The following is a 21,896-nucleotide window of genomic DNA, read 5'->3' as shown; positions in this document are numbered from 1 at the left end:
CTGCATGGATTGTGGCAAATGTAATGGGACTTAAAATGGAAAAAGTCTGCAATATTCTATATTTGTAGTTCCAATTCATTCTTTCTGAGTGTGGCTATCCAGCCAGACATAGCTTTTCCCTAGCTCAATGAAGATGAAGTTTTCTCATCAAAACCAAAATCAAACCATCTCATCAAACCAAAACTCAGCCTTCCCTGAGATGTCATTCTTATACTTCTGTCCTTCTCCCCACCATAAAACCCATTCAATTGCTTTAACCAGTGTAAGGTATAGAGCTTCATATCAGGCTGGCTCCTTCCTCTATTTCTTAACAATTTTTTTTTTTTTTTAATTTTGAAAAAAAAAGTATTCAAATCTGATTTGAGATTTGCAAGTGTTTTGACATACACAACACCTCAGAAAACACACATGCTGTTACACCACTGCCTTGGTGGCTGTGAACTGTATGTGAGCACAGAAGGGTATGAAAGAAGCCTCACAACTAACAGCATTTCCACTCAAGAGCATCTTTTAAGGGGTTGATTTTCAGGGCTCTTAATCACTGCTGTAACCAGATACTTAGACTTGAATATTTATTACATACATAAGGCATTAAATACTTATTGTGATTTATAGCTTGGGTTAGGATGTTATTTTAAAATAAGCCATATAAAGTACCTTCAATCCTGTCCATTCAGACACTCACGAGGCAGACTCCAAAATCATGAAATTAGCTTAAAAAGCCATGTGCTTAAAAAATCCAGTTGGAAACAGGGGGAGTGGAAATTCACTGCTGCCTTGCTCTTTAGCTTGATTTGTGTCCTCAGACTTCTTCCTGCAATCATGAAGTCTAAATGTTTCAAATTAAAAAGCCGAAAACCTACTGCAATGTTTTATTTTACTAATTTCAGCTTTCGATACATCCCTTTGCAAGGCTTGTAATATAATCACAAGCATTGGCTGCACTACACACTGAGATGTGTACACACATCTGTGTAGCTGAGAATTCCACAACATAATGAAATATCCATTGTAATTAACAAGAGACTGGATTGCTGAGGTTCTGTGGGATGCCTTCCCATGTTTGAGTCTACATTCCTTCCATACAGTCAGCTCTGACCAAGTTCCTAAGTCCTTCATACAGTGAGACTGTGGGAAGAGCCCATCTGAGCAGAAAATAGGAGAACCTGCTGGTTTTTTGGAGAGTATCTGTTTTGTTTTAACCTTCATATGAGAAAAGGCAGTTTTCCTATTACACTTATTACATTCCGTGTGTCCCTGGGAGATTTTCCTCTATCAGTTCCAAGAACAATTGCAAGGAAACAGTTGTGAGTTTGTAATTTGCACAGGAAGTAGATTTGCCACTTTTTAAATATGTTTAAGCAGTTACATTCGTATTATTCAGTAATATAGTGAGTCGTGTATAGGCTGTCACTTTTTTCAGTAGTTATTGTTCTTTTTCTCTTAAGGGAATGTGGTTTTCGTAGCTCAGTGAGGCTCTGCTAATTATTACATACCTCATATTTCTAAAGAAGAGACTGTGTTTATGTTAGCTATTTTTCTTTCAGGAAATGTTCCATGCAGTACTTATGTATATATTGTAAAGAGAAAATTTTGGCATTTATCAAAGAATAATGAATCAGTGTATAACAAGATTCTGCCAGCTATAGTAATTTTTTTTTTCTACTTTGAGCTAAAGTAACTGTCACATTTAGCTCATGTCCATTCAAATGCAGAAGTCACCACGTGTAAATAATGACACAATTTAGAACAGATGCTCAAGTTTTCCAAAACCAAGCAAAAAATCAGGAATAATGAATAATATTTACTTACATTTCAAGTATATGTTAAGTAATGTATTATCTGAAAAAGTTATCAGTGGTTTTAGGATTAAATTGGTCCAAATAATCCATGTACTCTGTATCTTTGAAAGATGACTATGAATGAAAGATACCATTCCAGCTGATAATTTTATTAAAAATTAACTCAAATGGTACACATTTCTCAAGAAAGCATATTAAGGGCAAAGATACTGATAAACCAGCCATGTTCTGGAGCAGAACAGGACAGATGGTTTGGGGAAGGCAGTGGGGATCACGTCTCTCCCCCATCTCTCCTGCACCTTTGCTCCTTTCTGGGAGCAGAGAGGTGGCTCAGACATCATTAACCTGCACCTGGGAAAGGACACAGTGGGCAAGAGACAGAAAAAGCAAGACTGTGAATTCCACAAGTGGAACAAGACGTGTTGGATGTGAAATGCACCTTTCTCATTTGCTATGGATGTTACCAGCATATGCTATTGCATAGAAGTGCAAAAATATTCTGGTAAAACCTCCTGTCACTAGTAGAGAGCAATAATGAAAAGAAATTACCACTTAAAACACTGCAGAAAACTTCAGGATGAGAAGAAGAAGGAAGGTGAGAGGCAGTGACTCACCATTCTACATACATAAATTATCCCCTAATAGACAGAATTTTCATTCCAGGGTTGGATTTGATGATCTCAGAGGTCCTTTACAACCTGGTTGATTCTATGATTCTATGAATTATTGTAAACATAAGTTTAATTGTGAGTCACTAACTAAATGGGAGTTATTGCTTGTCCCAGGACAACCTGGGACTAGTTTTGAGGAAAAGTGATCACTCTTTCTGGGATTCCAATAGGCTTCTTAGCTGTTTAAATTTAAACCTTAAAACCAAGGAACCACTTGTAGAAATGTCCTTTAATGCTTACCAGCTCAAAGCTCATTTCTTTTCAAACAGCACCAATGAAAAGCATGGCTCCTTTTTTTGATGTTAGGACTCAGACTAAGGACTGAAAAGTTGGTTCTTTGAGATGACCACACTATTTACAAATTGCTGTTGCTGTACTACTACCACTCCTGGCCTGTTCAGGTTTTTGTTTTATGTTTTTGGGTTTTTTGTGCTTTGTTTTGTTTTTTCCAAAAAAATGACCAAGATAGCTTAACTTCATAGAGATTCTCTTAATCCTTTCCACCCAGAAGGTGTCCTGTCTAACAAATGGGAAACATCACCAAATTTAACTCAAAGTCTAAGCAGTGGAAAGCTACATAGATTATGTCAGACATTACAAATATTATTTGTACTTGCTAGTTTACTTCAAGGGAAATTATGAGAATTACATCATAATGATGACTGACTAATTTTTATTAGTGTTTTCTCTCTGAAACTCCAGACTTAGCTATAAAAAAAACCAACAAAAAAACCCACAAAAAGCAAAAAAACCCACCAAAAAACAGCTTTTAAAGTGCCATACCTGGTATTCTTTTCTAATGCTTTGCGACTTTCTTATTTGTAAAAAGTATTTATATTTAAAAACACCATAGATACTATCAGCTCTTATTCTAGTCATTTAACATGTCAAATATTTTTTGTCCAAAAGAAAAAAACAACCCAACACTATTATTTAATCCTCATAAAATATAGGAAATGATCACATCTTCTTTTAAATTAATTGCTGCTTGGGTTGGGCTATGAACCTATAAACTCTGCTGGAACATTTGTAGCCAAATTTCTTTGCAACTTCTTACTATGGGAATGAATTATGTTCAGGAAGGGGTGATGACCAGCTTAGGAATTGTGATATGTTTCTAGAGTCAGCAAAGGCAAATCTCAGGGTGCCACAACTTTAGAAATATCTAAGATCTGCAGAAGCAGTAGAACTCTATTTACAGAAAAAAAAAAACCAAAAAAAACCCACAGTAATCTAGGGTTGCACAAATACCTCTTGAAAAGGCTTATTAGGTAATTTTTCTGAGGATGTCTTACCAAGAAGTACTGTATCAGCTCCAGCTCTGAAGGGTCACTCGGGCACTCTATATTATCCTCAAAGCTGGAGATAGCAGTAGCCAAGGAGACCAGCAAAACAATCTCCCACAGCAAAACAAGACATTTTTCAAGCCCAGACAAAAGGCTTGACACAGGACTACTGTGAGAGTCATCAAGGGACTGGATATGATGATTCATATCAGTAGAGACTCTGTAGCTAAAACCTGGTGGGTGGCACAGCAACCTCTCTTGTGGAGAACTCCCCTCCCTGTTTTTAGGAACCTCCCAATAGCAGACTGCATTCTGAGGTTCTTTACTGAGGACAAGATGAGGCCACAATACCAAGCAGAAACAAATCTCCATGACCATATCAGTATCTTTCTTTTAATGCTATTGTCCCATTCACTGTTGTGACCTCAAAGTCAATGAGATCAGCAAAGTGTTTATGGGTGAGCATGTTTATAGGTGTTTCAGGTAATGGGACTTTTGTTCATCTGTGAAGACTTTGTTTTCATGAGAAATGGATATTTATGATGTCAAAGTGTTTACTCACATTAAGGCACTTAAATACTATGCCTTAATGGAGCCCTATTTTCATTTTTAAATTGCATTATTTTAATTTGCAAAACTCAGAGGTGGATTTAGCACCAATAACCACTGCTAGACCTGCACATACAGCTCCAGCTCCTGGTGTAAAATAATGCATTTGGGGTAGCAACTCCCACGTAAATATACATAAGTATATGGGTTAACTGTGCAAAGGCAAGGTTGAAAATGGGATTCCTATGGCTGAATTCAAACTCTTCTACTTTCTCTAGTGATTTGAGAAATTACCCCCTCAAGCTGCCTTTGTCATTGTCTTGCCTCAGCTAAGACCAACTAACTCTGTAACTGCTGACACTTCATTACAGAGGAAAGCAAATAAAATTCAGCAAATAATTAAGGGGTGGTACCTTCCCACAGCACTACAAATTTTTACTTCCACAGAATCCAACATCTTGGGTAAATGATGAGTACTTCAGGTGATAGATACTCCAAACCAAAATAGTATGAATGGCATCATTCATCTCAATGTTAGTTCTGAGACTGACTTGCAAAGCTCTTCTAAAGAGAGTAACACCACCAGGTAATGGGCCTACATGACAAAGAATGCTTCTTTAATCAACCCCATTTGCAAATGATTTAAGGATAAAAATGAACAAATGATCTGTAATACATAATAAACACCTAATCATTGATTAGTTAGCAAATCCATTAGTACAGATATGTGTTAAACCTCCTTTATATATGATATATTAGAGCATTATATTTTATCAAGGATCCAGAGGAATTAGACTTAAATTTGTTATTTTAGCATTCTATATCTTTAAATTGTTGATATATAAGTAGTATAAATAGAAACAGTATAAATCTCCTAAAAATGTACCATAAATTTTTCATGTATGACCTTTAAGTAACAGGAGTCTGTTGCATAACTCTGCAGGGGAAGTCACATGGTGGAAACCTCATATTTCCTTAAATTTATGGTTGTTTCTTGGTGGTCTAAAAGACTTTTTTTTTTTTTTTTTTAAAGTTCCCTTTCAAAGTCGTAATCTTAGTAAATTGTTTAATGTTTGGTCTAATGCAGGTCAATGTAAGTTCTTATTTAGATTTATAATAGGAAATATATAACATCAGATACGAATGAGGCCTGGATAATAAAGTCAAGGGTACTGGTGTAACGTTTCATTCTAATGATGTGAAGATAATGCCTTTAGCTGCATAACCACCACATTAGCTGCAGACCATAAAAAAATCTTTATGAAATCTCAGGGTCAGATTCATTATGAGAAAAGTCTCCATTTTTCCCTGTAATTCTTCCCCCCCACACATCAGCAGCATTTTTGATTGCTAAATTCCCTCATCACCACTGTATCAGATCTAATTTACTGACACCAAATCAAGTAAACTATGAAGTGGAGAGAATCAACTGCCTCATGGTATCCCCTTTTGCACTAGAGAAAAATCAGTGGAGTTTGGGCACATGCCAAAATACTTGCCGAATTAGAGTCTTATAAAAGAAAACTTTATATTAAGGTAATTATCATTGCCATTAGAGGAAATTTTACTCTTTCCCATTCTGAAGGAGTTTGGTTTATCTCAGAACAGGGTTATCAGCATCAACAGAAAAGGTCTGCTTCAAAATATGCAAGGGAAAACAAGCTGCGTGAACAAGAAGAAATTATTAGTGGTTTTCCACCTCCACCAAAATCCTCAGGATCCAAAACAGGAATTTACAACACTTGGCAGAGTAAAAATAAAATCCCACTCAGAAATGTCAATATTTAAAATACGTAGTACAACCATAATTTAAGGAGATCTTTAAAAAACACAGGGCAAATACAAGAAACTTACATTTTTCAAAACCCTTTTTGCCCACATTGGAAGTGAGCATTGTAGGCACAACAAAATTACCTCAGTGTACAATATAAGATGAATTCTTGTAGGTAGTTCAAACACCATTTAAGCATTAAGATGTGCAAATCAAACATGTACATTGTTTATGTCCACCTGTGTTCTGCTTTGGGGGCTGAAAAACCAGAATGAGTCGAGAATTTAAAATACAGGGACAAGGAAATCTGGATGCATGTGTATGTTTAGATTTATATACAGTGAGTGTGTGCATTACACATAAGAATAAACAGCTGGAAAAAATCAAGCCTTGCACAGTCATAAGTTCTCACCTGAAAGGCAGATGTGCACATATCACAGTAAATGCTTTGTGTACTGCCTAGCAAAGGATGGACTAATATAGCACAATTCTATAATGAAGCTGAAGGAGGTACTATTAATTAGTTTTCAAAGAACAGGGAGTGGATTTACCGTGTCATGTACTGTAGAATCATAAAATAGACTCTTGGTGAGCAAGCACAGAACTCAATCCCCATGGCAGCTGCCACAGGCTGTGCAATGCTGTCCTGCTGCTCACACCTCCAGCAGCCCGTGTCAACCTGATTGCAACCCATCAACCAAAGGTGTGTGATGGTGTGCAGCTGGGGCATTAACAACATTTGATTCAAGAGACTTGCAGAAAGACCTCAGGTGTTATGCATGTTCAAGGCACACTTAAGAAAAAACAAAACAACAAAACAGAATGGAAAATAAAATCACAATAGCCTCCTTAATTTTCCATCTTCTTCCTTTTTTTTGCATGGTTCCTCCTGGGTAAGCACTAAAACAAAAGATACATAGTAAATAAATATATTTATTACTTATATTGCTTAACACTGTAGCAGTGTTAAGCAATGAGAGGAATAATCCTGTTCAAGTATGTAAAAAATATGCTGAAAAACAAATTAAGCCAATATAAAACCAGACAGTTTATTGTCATCGTGTGAGATTTGCTCAGTTAAGGAACAGGTTGTTTGTTTAATGAGTGCCTTTGAACCTGGAACGAGGTTAATCCAGGATCCTTATGGACATGAAAGACTAGCAAACCGTTTATCTTCTGAATAATTTTCTTTAAAAAGACGATTTACAACCTGAATTTAGAGAAAGGATGATAGTACTAAGGGCTAGTCTGGAGAGTAAGTCAAATGTGCAGCACAGAGAGAGCCTGGAACTGTTTTCTGTCCATGCAAGGCATTCATTAGCCTCACAAATAACAGAAAAATCAGCACTGCTGGGGCTTTCACAAGCAGATGAGGGTGTCAAGGGAGAGGCAAAAATCCATCCCGCAGGCAGCGAGTCTCAGGAACCTCAGAATGCTGGCAATGGCTTCATTAGAAACCAGGGAGCCTTCCTATGCCAAGAACAGACACTAAAATCTCAGACAGTTAATGCAAGAACAGGATAGAGAGGAGTGAGAATATTCTGAGATTTTGAAAACATACTCTTAAACAAGTGTGGACTGAAAGGTTCTCAGGAAGGGCCAAATGAAATATTCCATTTCAGTGTTGACATTTTTTTAACTAAAACTAAATTTCTAAATGGAAAACAAGTCACTGAAATAGTCCAAATTCCCAATTTTACAAATATTACAATGTCAGGGTTTAAAAATCTCAAAACTATTTTGCTTTTTTTCCCCAAAGTACGACACGTGACACAAGCAAACCTCCCATTCTATCAGGTAACACAGTGGATTAGACAAATCAGCATTTTTAAACACTGCCTTTATTCGTAATGTTCCCGGCCATATATACTGAAGACATTTTTCATAGTAATTTAGTGGTTGTCTCAGGACAAATGAATCCTGAAGTTCTAAGTCTGCATCAGCTCTTGACGCACACAAACATATTCCTCTAATGATTCCATATGCATGCAATGTCTCACCCTATTTCATTTTTATAACTGTGCATGCTTAACACATTCCTTCTATGCAATGTCCAAAACTATCTTTGCATTCTCAACAAGAAACATATTTCTCATTCACACATCTTGGGCCAAACCCAGATGGTATTAGTTTCCTACAAGGGTATTTCCTGTATGTCTGAATTGTCAACACGGCTGTGGATTGCCATCATTCTCCTCTCATATACAGATTCTAGTCATGAAGAGCAAACCGTATATCCTCCACCACCCTGCTTTTTCCACTTGGCACATTCCATAAAAATGTTCACGTCTCTCTTCAAATTATTAATATTTTTTCACTATTTTAGTTGAGACGTAAAGACGAGATCAAGCACAAAAATGCTTCGTTATTTTACCTTCCTCTGGTGTTTGCAAAATGTCTACGGAAAAATCTGGATTTTTCTGGATTTGTTTACTCCTTGTTTTCAGGTAGCCAGTGAATTACATACTTTTTTTCTTAAGACTTACTGAAAGAGCTCAAATTATTTGATCACTTGAGTTGGTATCTGAAATGCAAGCAGGTAAGTTGGTAAGCACCCTGGGGCTGCACAGCTCCTGGGGCACCATGGGGCTGAAGGATTTGGCAAAGTATCAGTGAGAAAAAATACCCAAGAATTCAAATGTTTTTTAATCCCAGCGCTCATTCAGAGGTTTCTCAGAAATGAGAGGGTGCTGATGCCTAAAGCATCTTTCTGACCCAAGTACAAAACTTGACTCACACGTGCAGTTTTGATGAAAAAAATGCAATAATAGCATTTTCTATTTTTCCAGCTGCCATTGCATCAGGACGCCAACAAGTGCAGTCCTTATATTTCAAACAGTTTGATTTTGGATAAGAAATTCACTTCCAATGCTCACGAGGAAGCTTAAAACTCAGTAGCAGATGCTGGACCTCTAAATTGATTTTCTATTTGCATTTGTGCCAGTGCAAGAAGACTGTTTACTGCTTGGAACAATTGACAGGACAAGGAACATAGGTCTAAACAATTTTAAAACTGGTATAAACAGACATAACATAAATGTCTAGCCTTCATCCAGTAGACCTGTTGTATGTCTACTGGTAAAACGTTGCAGAACTTCTAAGGATACAAATTCCAATTTTGACTATTACATTTTGCATAATCAACTACTGAGAAAACCAGCAACATATGGAACCAGCACTTGCTTTGAAGATAGGATACATCACTATCAAAATATGCTGAATGCTGATGCTAAATATAGGCTGAAATATGCCTCCTCATGCCTCCAGATTTCAGAGTCCGAAGGTTCTCCAGATATTAGGGAACAGAATAGCATTTGCTTTCTCTCTAGAATTTGCACACACATTCTTTGACAACTGAAAAATGGTGACATATTCCTGTTTTTGGTGTGTGGAGGCAAGTCTCACACTCTACATGGGGGCTCTGCCTTCAGGAGAGAATCCCAGGCAAGATAACAGGGGGAACATAAGGATCAATTAGAGTTAACTCTTCATATGCTTCCTGTCTCTGTCCTCTGCTTTTATGTCACCTGAACTTCTATCCTTGATATTGTCTCCTACTCCCCTACCAAAACCCACTCAGATATATGATTTTCCAGTTTCTTAAAATAATAAGAAAAGTTGATCTGAAATACCTTGCAGAAAACACTTCACAAAGTTGGCCAAGGACCTTCAGAGCATTAATGACTGAAGCTAGAAAGCAGCAAGTATTTGTTTTATTGACAGCAGCTCAAGACTGAGAGCCAAAGGAGAAAGGCAGAATTGTGGGTGAGACAGAGTAATGTCATCAGGGCATCTTTCCATTTGCATCTTTCTTTTTTGAAAGTAGTTATTTTTTAATGCCTGCAATTAGACAGATCAACATTTCTGGTTTTAATTTAATGCAGAGAGTATGATAATTAGTGTTATTGTGTTCTGAATTATATCCCTAAATTTCCATATAAAGTGGTCACGGTAAAACAGCATGAATTTGTTTTCAATTATCGGAGTATAGAATTTGTTGTAGGTTGGTTCATTTTACATAAGCCCTGTCAAATTTGCTATGTGTCACCATACATCCTCTTTTTTTTTCCCTCTCTCAGCACAAAAAAAAAAATCTTACAGCTCATTTTAAAGTGCTACAGACTTTTTTTTGGTGGACATTTATGAACAGTCTTAATTTAGCAGCCCAAGAAGATCTCTGCAGCATAGTAAGGTTTTTGTTTATCCGTGGCATATTGTTATTTTTAACAATGACAAAAGCAGCAGTGATTGGCTTAAATATCTAACTTACAGATTGAATCATAACTCTTTAACTCTTTTGACAACTCTCTGTCACTGGATCTATATTTTAAAGAAAAAGGAAAATTTTATGAAACATGCTACTGAAAAATAAATGTAAGTTTTATATATGTAGCCAAGGAATCAAAGCAGGAGAAAACCAGAGAAGCTGTCTGAGAGGGCCACTGTCAAATCAGAGCATTGGTAGAACAGTAAATCACTAATAAGATTATTTTATATTGCTTGTGTCTTTAGAGAAGAATAATATTAGATAGCTTTAAAATAGGTTCTAAGTTTAAAAAAAAAATCAAAAAATTGGAAGAGGTAAAGCCATGGTTTTGTTGAATGAAAAAGTGATCACTAGTAACGTGGCATCTTTTCATGTATTTCTGAGTGTTAATTCAATGTAGTTTATTCTCTTTGGGGTACCATCTGAGCCAATGTTATTGGACTGCTCACTGAAAGAGAGCTGCAAAATTTTCCTTTACCAGAGAAGTTGTATGGAAAGGTGAGTGAAGCTTAAAAGCAACAGAAGGAAGAAGAAAAAATACAAAGGTCATGAAGTCTATTCTCTTCCTTACTGAAGGGTTTTCATGGTCAGTAAATTTGTTTGCACTTGCTGCATTCCTGTTCACTTGAAGGAAGCTTTCTTGCTTTCCTAGAAGGTTAATTCTACAGCACAATAGACCTCAAACCAATGCAGCTGAAAAGCTGGAGGAGACAGTCTATAATGGCAGAACACTGAGGAAGAAAAGTACAGGAGAGCAGATAGGGCCAATAAATAAATAAGTAAATAAAGAGCAGAAAGTGAAGGCTTGCCAGGGAAATAAGAAGGACTATGCTTATTTTTTACCTTCCCTCAGCGGCCTCCGCTGGTCAGCTACTCACTGAATTTCTGGTGGAATGTAAAGCTTCCTTGAAAATAAATCCAGCTGGGGACAGAGGTGGAATCACCACCTGTGTTCCCAGAGGATGAATGCTGCTTACAGCTCAAGAGGCCTCTGTGGTGCAGGGAAGTGTGTAATTCACACCTTCTTGAGCCAGCTTTACTGAATGCAATAATCATCTGGTCTTTATTTGAATCTCCCTCTTCTGGGACTGATTTCCACTGTCTTCTGTTATTCCAATTCTCCTAAAGTAGTGCAGTACATAAAGTTTCTCAGTCCAGATGCAGACCTCACATGGGCTCATGGCCACCTCCTAGCAAGCACACTCACAGCCGTGTCACTCTGCCCAAAACCTCTCAATTATTGGCTGGCTCTTGGCAGTCTCAAAGCTTTTAGCTGCTTCTAACCAATAACTGGGAGAGTTGTCAAAGCAGGATTCATGTCTTACTAGAAGAGTGTGAAGGAGGCAAGCTGTGAGTTTGTGTTGGGTTGGCATCTGCATTTATAAGTTTCATATACTTTCTTTAGGAGGACGGGAAGAAAGAATTGTATTATCAGGGGACGAGGATTGTCATTTGGATTAAACTAAAGACTTGCCCAGCAGAACAGCAAAATCTGGAGTTGAGGATTAAAAAAATAAGTACAGAGGACTAGGACTAGAAGTGAAAGGTCCTGCATTTAGTGACTGGTATCTTCAAAGGACTGTGAAGGTAAGGAAAAGAAAAATGATCAAGGCCGTGTCAGAATTTTGTCTTTGCTGCAACAGGAGTGAGAAGAAATAAGAATTAGGTTGTAAAAGTTCAAGTGTTATCTTAGATCTCCAAACAATCTAGTATTTTTTCTTTCAAATTATGGCCATTCCAGAATTCTTTTGCTGTAAAACTATACTGCATAGTAGATATGTGTGTGTGTTACTCCTATAAATAGGTACTTTGACTTTTTCTCAAGTGCAGAGAAGGCCCATTCAAAAGCCATAGAGAACTGGTCCTATGAATGACTTTCTTACTGTCTTTTGATAGGTCTGACTTGTGGAGCCACTGGGTACCAAAGGAGTGGGATGTTATTACTCTATTATTAATTACATTGTCCTGTAAAAATGAGAATTTAAATATTTCTGCAAACATTAGAGCAGGCAACTTTGTGCTGGCTGCACTTTGGCCACTAATGATTTTCTGCCAAGTCCTGTCCTGCACCTAACTGAAAAAAGCCCACCTCTATCAGGAGGATTCATGTTTAAATTTCAAGGAAGAGTATGACCCTATAGGTTTTTTTCCTGTATAAATTTAATTCTAAAGCATTCTTGTATCCAAAGTTATTTTAAAGCAAAGTATTAAAATAGGGCATTTGTTAAAATCAGTAAAAATATTTAAAACCTCTTAAAAAATCATTAGATAATGGTAAAGTCCTTTATAAGTGGGGGAAAAAAAAAAGCTTTGCAGCACTACAGCAAAAAGGAAATGCTTTGGAGATAGGGTCTAGTATTCATGCTATACTGAGCCATGACATCAGTGTAATTATTTTTCCCTAAGGTAAATGACTTATGTTACAAATTCTTCCCTTGCCAGAGGCCTCAGGCCCCACAGATGTTCAGATAGAGAAGCACTTGAGTTCTTAACACCCAAGAGGTCGATAGGAATTACATTCCTATTCCCTACCTCCAACCCAATCAATTTTGTTTTTCTCATTCAGTATTTGTTGTCCCTGTTCACTTGTCAGAGATGCTTCCCCCTTGTGTTTCTCAAAATATGTCAATGCAGCTTTGGAAGGCAAGATGTGCCCTGGCAAGCAGAACTTCTGCTGGTTTCTGCTTCTGCTATAGTCAAGTTTCTATCCTGTGCTGGGACCAAACTTCCAAAACATGTAGATTAAGAAAACAGTTCCTGTTGAAAAAAATACCTGGCATTGATCTTCATTCCTACAGTAAGATCCAGTAAAAGAAAATTCAGATAAGCAATGATTCTTTTGGGATCTCCTAATTAGAAATTTCTAGGAGTTCATATGGTACTGCCTGATAAGAGATTTTAGATGTTCCATGACCCCCTCACCCATATTTTTTTATTAAAAAACACCTCCCTAAGATCCAACACATGCTAATCCATATTAGTTATGGTATTTATTACATAGGAAGTAAACTAAATTAAGGGCGATTATACTACAGCAAGTTACCCAGCATTTGCTCTATAATAATAGATGAAATGACAATTGAATATACATATTTTTAGCACAACCCACTTTTAAAAAGGTTGATACTCATTTTCACCATGAGATTGGATTGTACAGATGAAAAAGCTATGAAATCAATTTTAAAGGCAAAACTTGGAATCTGCTACCTCGGTTATTTACTGTTGAGCCCAACAGAGTCATGGAAATAAGTGGTCATGTCTGGTTTCATGTACTAAAATTAATTACTATTAGACTTATGTAATGAAGGGTAATGCTTACAATATCATCTGTTTTTAATGAAATAGTTAACAATACCAGTTAAGGCATTCCCATGTATTAATATTTACTACAGGAAATAATACATATATTGATGTAGTGAAATGGCAGCATGCCTTAAAAATAATTGCAGCATATGTTTCTGTATTATAGAAAAAGTATATACCTTAATAATATAATAATACTTCCATAAATATAATATCAGAGATATACTGGAATACATTTGGAAAAACATAGATTGAAAGTAGAGCCCAATTCTAAAGACTGCTTATGTGAAAATGATGCCTTTCTATAAAAACCCAGTATTCATGTGCAACAATCACTCCTCTTACTGTTAGTCAAAATACAAAGTGTTGTTTCAGACTTTTACAAGTGTCAGTATATTACAACAGAAATTACAATGCAAAAAGTTATATTAAAAATATACTTCAGTTGAGAATACATACTGGTGTAATAAACTTTTAGAACTGAAATAATGTACCCAACCAACTGTTTAAAAGATAAAAATAAATAAAAACTCTTAAAGTTTAATGCATACAATTAATCTTTACTTGGCTTTGCACTTCCTTAAGATAATATGATTCAGAATAAATTGTTCTCATGCTTCTGGTCCTAAACTAGACCAAACTGGATTTTAAGGGAATGTTTTTGCCTTTCACAGAACTCAGCTGATCTGGCTCAAGGAAAATTGATTTTGAAACTGTTGTAGTATTGGTGCAACTCACCAACTACTGCAAGTGGAAGATAGGAGCAGTCCAGCTGAAGAGCTGCACAGGCAGAGATGGGAAGCATGAGCTTCCAGGCTCTGTTACAACAGAGATTTCATACTGGCCCCAGTCCATAGTATGTTTAGGTAATTAACACTCATTTCAGCCAACCATCATTCTTTGTCTGCAACAGACATCCCAATGGAATACAAAGATTCCATTCTCTTGCCTTTCCTTATATAACTGACAAATGTTAATGGCTATTCCATTAAATTGTGTTGTGCAGAATCTCATACAAGCTACTATGTCATGTGCAGTTTGCTGGTGATGGCTCCATCTAAGGAGAAACTTAAGAAGAAATGGATGTTAAGAAGTTCTTATGCTGCCAAAAGAAAGATAGAGATATTTGACACATGGTATCTATAAGACACAGTCATAAAGCCTGGGATGCTGGTTTCACTGCAGACATCAGAAGTCCATTGATAAAAAATAGAAGTGTGGATTATTCTATTGGGAAAATTTGAACTTTCAAAATTTGGTATAGAATTACTCAGTTTGACAATACCAAAATGACTGTGTGTAAGGGATTTTGCTAGAAACCTCTCAGTTTACTACACAATATAACAGACATAACACTTCAGAAAATGATATGCTTTCTGGCACCATAGAGATTATTTTAAAAGGTATGGAAGCTGTGGCAGTGATTTGAAAGGAATCAACAGGTTTGCTTGTTAGTGATAAAGCTGAAAGTACACATGAGCAATTGTTTTCCAAAACCAGAAAAATGACCATGGAAAAACTCAGCTGGATTTCTAGCTGACCATAAGCCAACTCATGGCTTGATCTTGCACTGATTTAATCATCTTAGAGGGACATTTCCAGAGTTTCTTTTAAATGCAAGAGTAAATGGACTTTTTAGAACACGGTGTGTCTGGCTCACTTTGAAAAAACAGAAAACAGCTTGACTTTTCATAGGGCAACAGTTACATTCTACAAACAAAGTAATATATTGCAGCCCAGTAGAATCATGCAAGATAGGAACTAGTACAAATACTGGCCTGGTCCCTTGAATACAACTCACCACTACTTGCATTGCGTTCAGACATATATTGCAGGTCCCAGGTTTCAGTCATTTGTCAAATTGTTGCTTCATGTGTACTTCTTTAAAAGCTCTTAATTTAATTTTCACCTGTTTATGCTTTCAACAACTTCACTTTCACACTGAGACTGTTCCCATGACATCAAGTGTGAAATAAAATTTTTTCAGCTTAGTAACAGAAAGATCTTTTCTTACTAATACTTCCAAAAAACTCACCTTGAATGGCAGGCCCAGTGTGACTCACTCTCATTCCTGGGCCCTTAAATGAGATGAACTCATCTCTCAGGAGAAGAAAAAAGACTGTCTTTGTCTGGGCACAACAGATAGAATCATTTGTCAGGAATCTTAGAAATATGCCTTACTGTTCCCAAAGCAACAGATTTGCCTCCCTTTGCTTCAGACTCTATCAGACAAACTTGGTCAAAACTCTTAGAAACTCATACAATAATATCTACAATCAGTTCAGAGTCAGCTGCAGAATTATTTTTGGCTTGTAAAGAAGAAAGAGCTACATTACCAGTCCCTTCATCCATGATGACTGCAACTGATTTGGCAGCTGTAAGTAGACTTTCAAAACTAACCTCTCTGATAACCCCCTGAAACTAAATTTTTCTAGCAAACAAACTAGCAAATGTTGGCTGCCTCTAAATTAGCAGGATCCAGATTTCATTGTACAGCTCTCTTTGTATGGAAATCTCTCCACCTATTTACATCTCCATTTCTGACTCAGGTTTCTCTTTGATGGTTGTGATTAAAAAGGAAGTATGGCAATCATGTTGAATTAAAATAAATTAAAGCTGTGCACTTTCCCAATTAGGCCTTTTGCGGAACGTCTTTCAACAGGAAGACAGGCCCATCCATCACTCTGAATTACAAACACACTTAAAAAGTTTCATTCTCTCTTATAATTTAAAATTTCATAATTAGTTATCATGGGTGTGGTTGGAGTTGCAAAATGCCGTCTCCTTATGGGTGCAGAACTGGAGCACTCTGATCTACAACAGAGCTACTGGTTTTGAGTGGCTGGGAAACCCTGAGTTAAACACCAAAACAACTATCAGATTGTGAATAATCACATATGTGAATTGAATTTGAATTGTTAATTATGTCCTCTGCCTATTTCTGTGCCTTGCCCTCTCTGTATTACCTCAAGAGCAGCAAAAGAATCGCAGTTTTATTCTCATTTATACAATTTTAGGCATAGTAATATTCCATATGTTTTTAGAAGCCAAAGGGAAAATTGCCTTCTATTTAAGTTCAGGGGGTGTTTGCATTGTCACAGTACATTACGTGGAGTTGATGCTTAACATATAACTCTACTAATCTTTGTGGCAAACATAGTAACAAAAGAAAGTTGTTCGGAGATTCGACTCTTTTTATTTTTAAAAATAACAGAAACCTTTCCATGGAAGGACCACATGTAGATCTATGGTTTCTCTGCAGAGAGACCAAGACTGCTTATTACCTACAGTATACTGGCTATGATGAACAGACCACCATAGTTGTGACAACTGATGTTGCTGCCTCCAGGGTAAAACAAAGGTTTACATATTACACAAGCAATTTAACTGTTTTCTAAACATATTGCCAAGACAGTGGGAGCTGGCAGCCAGCACTGTGTTTTAGGTTTTGGATACTTGGATTAGAAGTGACTGCTGATTATAGATCTTTTTATTTGCCTTCCACAAATTACAAGCACCTAGTAACCCAGCAAAGAATCCTTCACAACACTTAAACTTGTCTTCATGGCTTCCTAAAGATTACGTACACAAATCACTCCACAAAAGTGGCATAAGAGATTTGTGCATAGATAACTACATAAGACAATTGTCTTGTTCTAACTCTAACAGACTTCCCCAAAGTGAAATGTTTTATAATCCTTTTTATGCAGTAGTCAGGAAAGAAATAAAAGAGTTTGGGCAAAGATTATCCACAAGAAAGAAACTTTTTTTTTTCTTTTTTTTCTTTTTTTTTCTTTTTGGTTCCAGCTGAAACACAATAAAGAACATAATTAACTTCACAATTCTTTGTGTTTTTCATTTGACTGCAGGGAGGAGATGAAAGAGGACTGTTAAGCCTTGCATTCCATCCCAATTACAAGAAAAATGGAAAGCTGTATGTGTCTTATACCACCAACCAAGAACGGTGGGCTATTGGACCTCATGACCACATCCTTAGGGTTGTAGAATACACAGTATCCAGGTATGACTCACAGTCTAAAGTTCACAGATGCTGTACATCTCAGCAACCTTTCCATTTTATTATTTCCCATTTCTAAAATGAACTATCAGATTTACAATGGGCATACTTGTGCACTTGAGGAAAAATTATTGCTGATTTTATTTCAAACCATAGTTTTGGAACACCAGTAAGAACACTGATTTACTCTTTTAAAAGAATTTTTTTGTTTGTTTGTTATTCTGTCATTTTTTAATCATAGCTTTTTTCCTACTTACTGCTTATGGGTAGCAAAATATATTTTTGTGAATGCCAGAAAATCTGAATTTCTAAGAACAAATTGTTTGACATTTCTCCACCAAGTTACAACATCGACATCTGGAAGTACAGTTTGAATAACTCAAGTATATTTTTAGAAAGAACAATGATACTGAACTGTGTAAACTGTGTTTGTATCTTTATGTTGCAGGAAAAATCCACACCAAGTTGATATGAGAACAGCAAGAGTGTTTTTAGAAGTAGCAGAACTGCATCGAAAACACCTAGGAGGACAGCTGCTATTTGGCCCAGATGGTTTCCTATACATTTTTCTTGGAGATGGCATGATCACTCTAGATGATATGGAGGAGATGGATGGTTTAAGGTACAAAAGCTACCAATGCATGGAGTTCTCTTATTGTCCTCTGATTTTGGACAGTATTTAGGGTCAGATTCAAAAGCAATCATCAATTTTCCAGATAAATATTACTCCCTCTTGCTTTACTACTAAATGCCACTATTTTCAGTGTCTGGGTTTAGCAAACTGTTGATTTGTAGACCAGTTTTACTGCTTAAATACATCTTGTAGCTGTGTACTATGAAACCATTTAAATATTGGAGTCCTCACCAGTACAGGCAATTTAAGCACAGGTTAGATTTCTTTTTTCCAAACTATTATTCTCTGAACAGGACAACTGTTTTGAGGAAACATTCTAACAAAGTGGCTATGAACACATACCAGAGCCAGTAACAACTCTGCATCACTCAGTAAGACGTCTAGAGAACATATGAAGAAATCCTACTTTGGTTCTACCTATGCAATTTTCTCAACTTGCTTTTCCCCTCTGTTTCATTTTGCTCTGTTAGTGTTGCAATATTTTCCTTAATTTAGAGCAAGTGAGGTATTGAGCCTTTGCAGGCCTAAAAGGAGTTGCTGTTCTCAGAGGCCTGTTTGGCTCAGCAGAATAGCAGATGCTCCTGCCTTTGCAGTGAGGATATACTTAAAACCAAAGCCAGAGAGCAATTGCAATGCTTGATTTTTAAATTACTGTAAAACCAGGGGAGACTGAAACGGATTCATGATAAAGGAAGAGAGAAAGGAATCAATTTAAATATCACATCTATCCATGTTTGCAGTAGGACTTACGATGCATTAATATGCCATCTGCATTCTCGTCCTTCTCCCTTCCTTCATCTCAACAGTGACTGTAAGGCAAAACATTTACCTCAGTCCTGTTTCACATGACAAGAAAGTTCTGATTCCTTACCAAAAATACCAACATCATACCAACATCTCCGTTCAACTGATATAACTACTTTATTGTTTTTCTTTTTAATTTATGTATAAATAGTCTTTGGGTTGTAATGTGACTAGAAATCAGAAATCATTGAATACAAAAGTAAGATTCAAAGTATTAGCAAAAAGCATTATGTCATGCCATAGTGATTATATCCATGGTTACTTTGGTGGAAATACAGTATAAAAAAGTTAACAGCCTTCAGTTTTATGTCATCACACAATGATGACGTATTGAAAGTTGCTCTTATTATCCAGTTGCTCCCCAAAAGCAGGGTCAGAGTATTTCCAAGTGTTAACATAACATATTGGCCAAACTGAATTTTTGATGGGTTCTACTACAATTCTTTAGATTTGCATGTACCATAAAAACAGTCTAGGTGTGATTGTCCAGTGAAGTGGATGGTTTATTTTGCTGGTAGTATTATATTGTAGTTGTATATCACCGTAATATTATATTGATTAGATCTAACAGTAAAATACTTTTTAAAAACAATGATTTTATCCTCCAACTTTCTCAGTGATTTTACAGGTTCTGTATTGCGCCTTGATGTAAATACTGACCTGTGCAATGTCCCTTACTCCATACCATGGAGCAACCCACATTTTAATAGCACAAACCAACCTCCTGAGATATTTGCACATGGACTTCACAATCCAGGCCGGTGAGTTACAGTTAAACTGAATCACTCCAGAGCAGATCCTGTTTTCAACCAGAAATGTTTTATACATCAGGGTAACAAAAGTTTAATAATAAAGGCACTTGGGAACTTTTTAAATCTTCCACTCCTCCACTGCCACAAATATGTCACAGTTGCATTGGCAAAGGGGAAGAAGAGTATGCACTGCTCTTACAAGTGAAGACTGAAATGACAAACAAAGTAAAGGATTTTTATTTTTAATAAATAGTAAAATGATTTACTTGATGAAATAAAAGAACTTAAATCAGAGACTTGGTAAAGAACGGCTGAGATGGGAATCTGAGAAATTAGAGCTGCAGAATCTGGAGGAAAAAAGGCACATGGAAAACAAACGAGAACATCCAGAGATATCTAAACAATAACAAGGAGTAGAACGAGGCTTTAACTAAACAACACATAATTCAGCAAATAAGGTGGGTGGTGATACTGAAGTGACATTTAAAGTCATAGTGTTGGAAAAAAATCAGTAAATCAAGTTGTTAAGAATAAGGAGTTGAATGTTGGACTTTTTAACAGTCCAAAATTCCTTCACCGTGCAAGTCAACTCACTTCATTTGGTTGGAGCACTATTTGTTTCAGGTGCTGTTAAGCAGACTAGATTTTATCACTATGAAAAAATAATTTTACTTCTTTTTATCTAAAAAGTGGTGCAGGGATGGGAAAGGTATATTATCTCTTGTGTAAAAATCTGATAAACATCTTAGCTTTTGACTCAGTGTGAAATAGGTCCCTCAAATGAATAAGTACCACAAAGAAACAGTCCTTCAAAATGAGATACTTCATCCTATTGATAGAGACTCATATAGTATGACCTCACCTATCTTGTGGATTTTCCTATATATTTTCTTTTACAGATGTGCTGTGGACCGACACCCAACAGATGTAAATATCAATTTAACTATACTTTGCTCAGATTCAAATGGAAAGAACAGATCTTCAGCAAGAATCTTACAAATAATAAAGGGTAAAGACTATGGTAAGTTCCAGCCAGGGCAAAGCTACTGGGAAAAGTTGGTTTCTGTGCCCATGGAATAAGAAAAATAAAGCAGAAAAATAATAGATAAAGGACTGTATAGCCATGGTACAGCAGGTGACTTCCAGCATAGACAGATTAGGTAACCTACAAAAGGCAGAACTTTAAAAAAATGTATGGCACAAGCAGATAAAAGATGTAAGAAAAAACAAAACTCAACTCAACTATGTTTCTGCTGGTGTAGAACATTGTGTAAATAAGATTTAAGAGATATGCCAGTAGCTACTCTGCCAAAGATTTCACTGCTACAGCTTATGGTGGCTCATAAAGAAAAGATTGTGGAAAATCAGGAAGTGATGAAAATGTGTTCTTAGCCCTTCAGAAATACCTTTTAAGTCTCAGAAAGGAAACCTCATGCAATCTGCATCCTATAAAGGAAAAAGTGAGAGAGACAACAACAGACCACAACCAAACAGGGGAATGACTGAACTCTGTTTAAAGTTGCTAAAAATAAAAACAACTTAGAAAAATGTACCACATTACTACTTCATAATAAACAACTAGTTTAGATTAGATTACAAAAAGATAAACATACTTAGGGATTTAAAATGTTGAAGTGTTTCGTGTACTCTCTGGATCAGTATGATCATCAGTCCCAGTTTTAGTCTAATGTTTAACTCTGATACTCACTAAGATTGCTTGCTAGTTCAGGCAAGTCAGGTGGCAGTTCCTCTGAGCTATCATCTGCCTTGGATGACCATTTAACAGCTTGTAAATTTATGGTGGTAAAAGGTGACAAATACCAGAGATGCTTAAAAACAACAAGAACTGGTCTATCTCCTGGAACTTAGCATTTTCTGATTTCACTCACATCCCTGTTCTCCCACCTGTACTTAAAAGCAAAGAAGCTGTGCTGGCTAGCAGAGCAGCACACAACAGGGAAATGCAATTGTTCTCTTTAGTTATTGCCTGTATTTTCTATGTTCATTTTAGAAAAGCCAAACCAAAGAATAATATTTGG

At 36.4% G+C, this 21,896-nt stretch overlaps 1 protein-coding gene across 1 annotated transcript in view; it reads left to right on the top strand.

Moving 5' to 3' along the window:
• HHIP (hedgehog interacting protein) overlaps positions 1 to 21,896 on the top strand; it is a 70,430-nt gene that overhangs the window by 32,128 nt on the left and 16,406 nt on the right. Inside the window, exons 5-8 of the mRNA XM_071753739.1 lie at positions 17,519 to 17,670; positions 18,116 to 18,289; positions 19,723 to 19,866; positions 20,757 to 20,878. Coding sequence (XP_071609840.1) covers positions 17,519 to 17,670; positions 18,116 to 18,289; positions 19,723 to 19,866; positions 20,757 to 20,878 — 592 coding nt within the window. The remainder of the gene's footprint in view (positions 1 to 17,518; positions 17,671 to 18,115; positions 18,290 to 19,722; positions 19,867 to 20,756; positions 20,879 to 21,896) is intronic.

This window comes from Heliangelus exortis, chromosome 10 (genome assembly GCF_036169615.1).
Source record: "Heliangelus exortis chromosome 10, bHelExo1.hap1, whole genome shotgun sequence".
In the NCBI taxonomy this organism is placed as follows: Eukaryota; Metazoa; Chordata; class Aves; order Apodiformes; family Trochilidae; genus Heliangelus; species Heliangelus exortis.
Note: the sequence above shows the minus strand (reverse complement) of the source record. Positions and strands in the feature narration are given on the sequence as shown.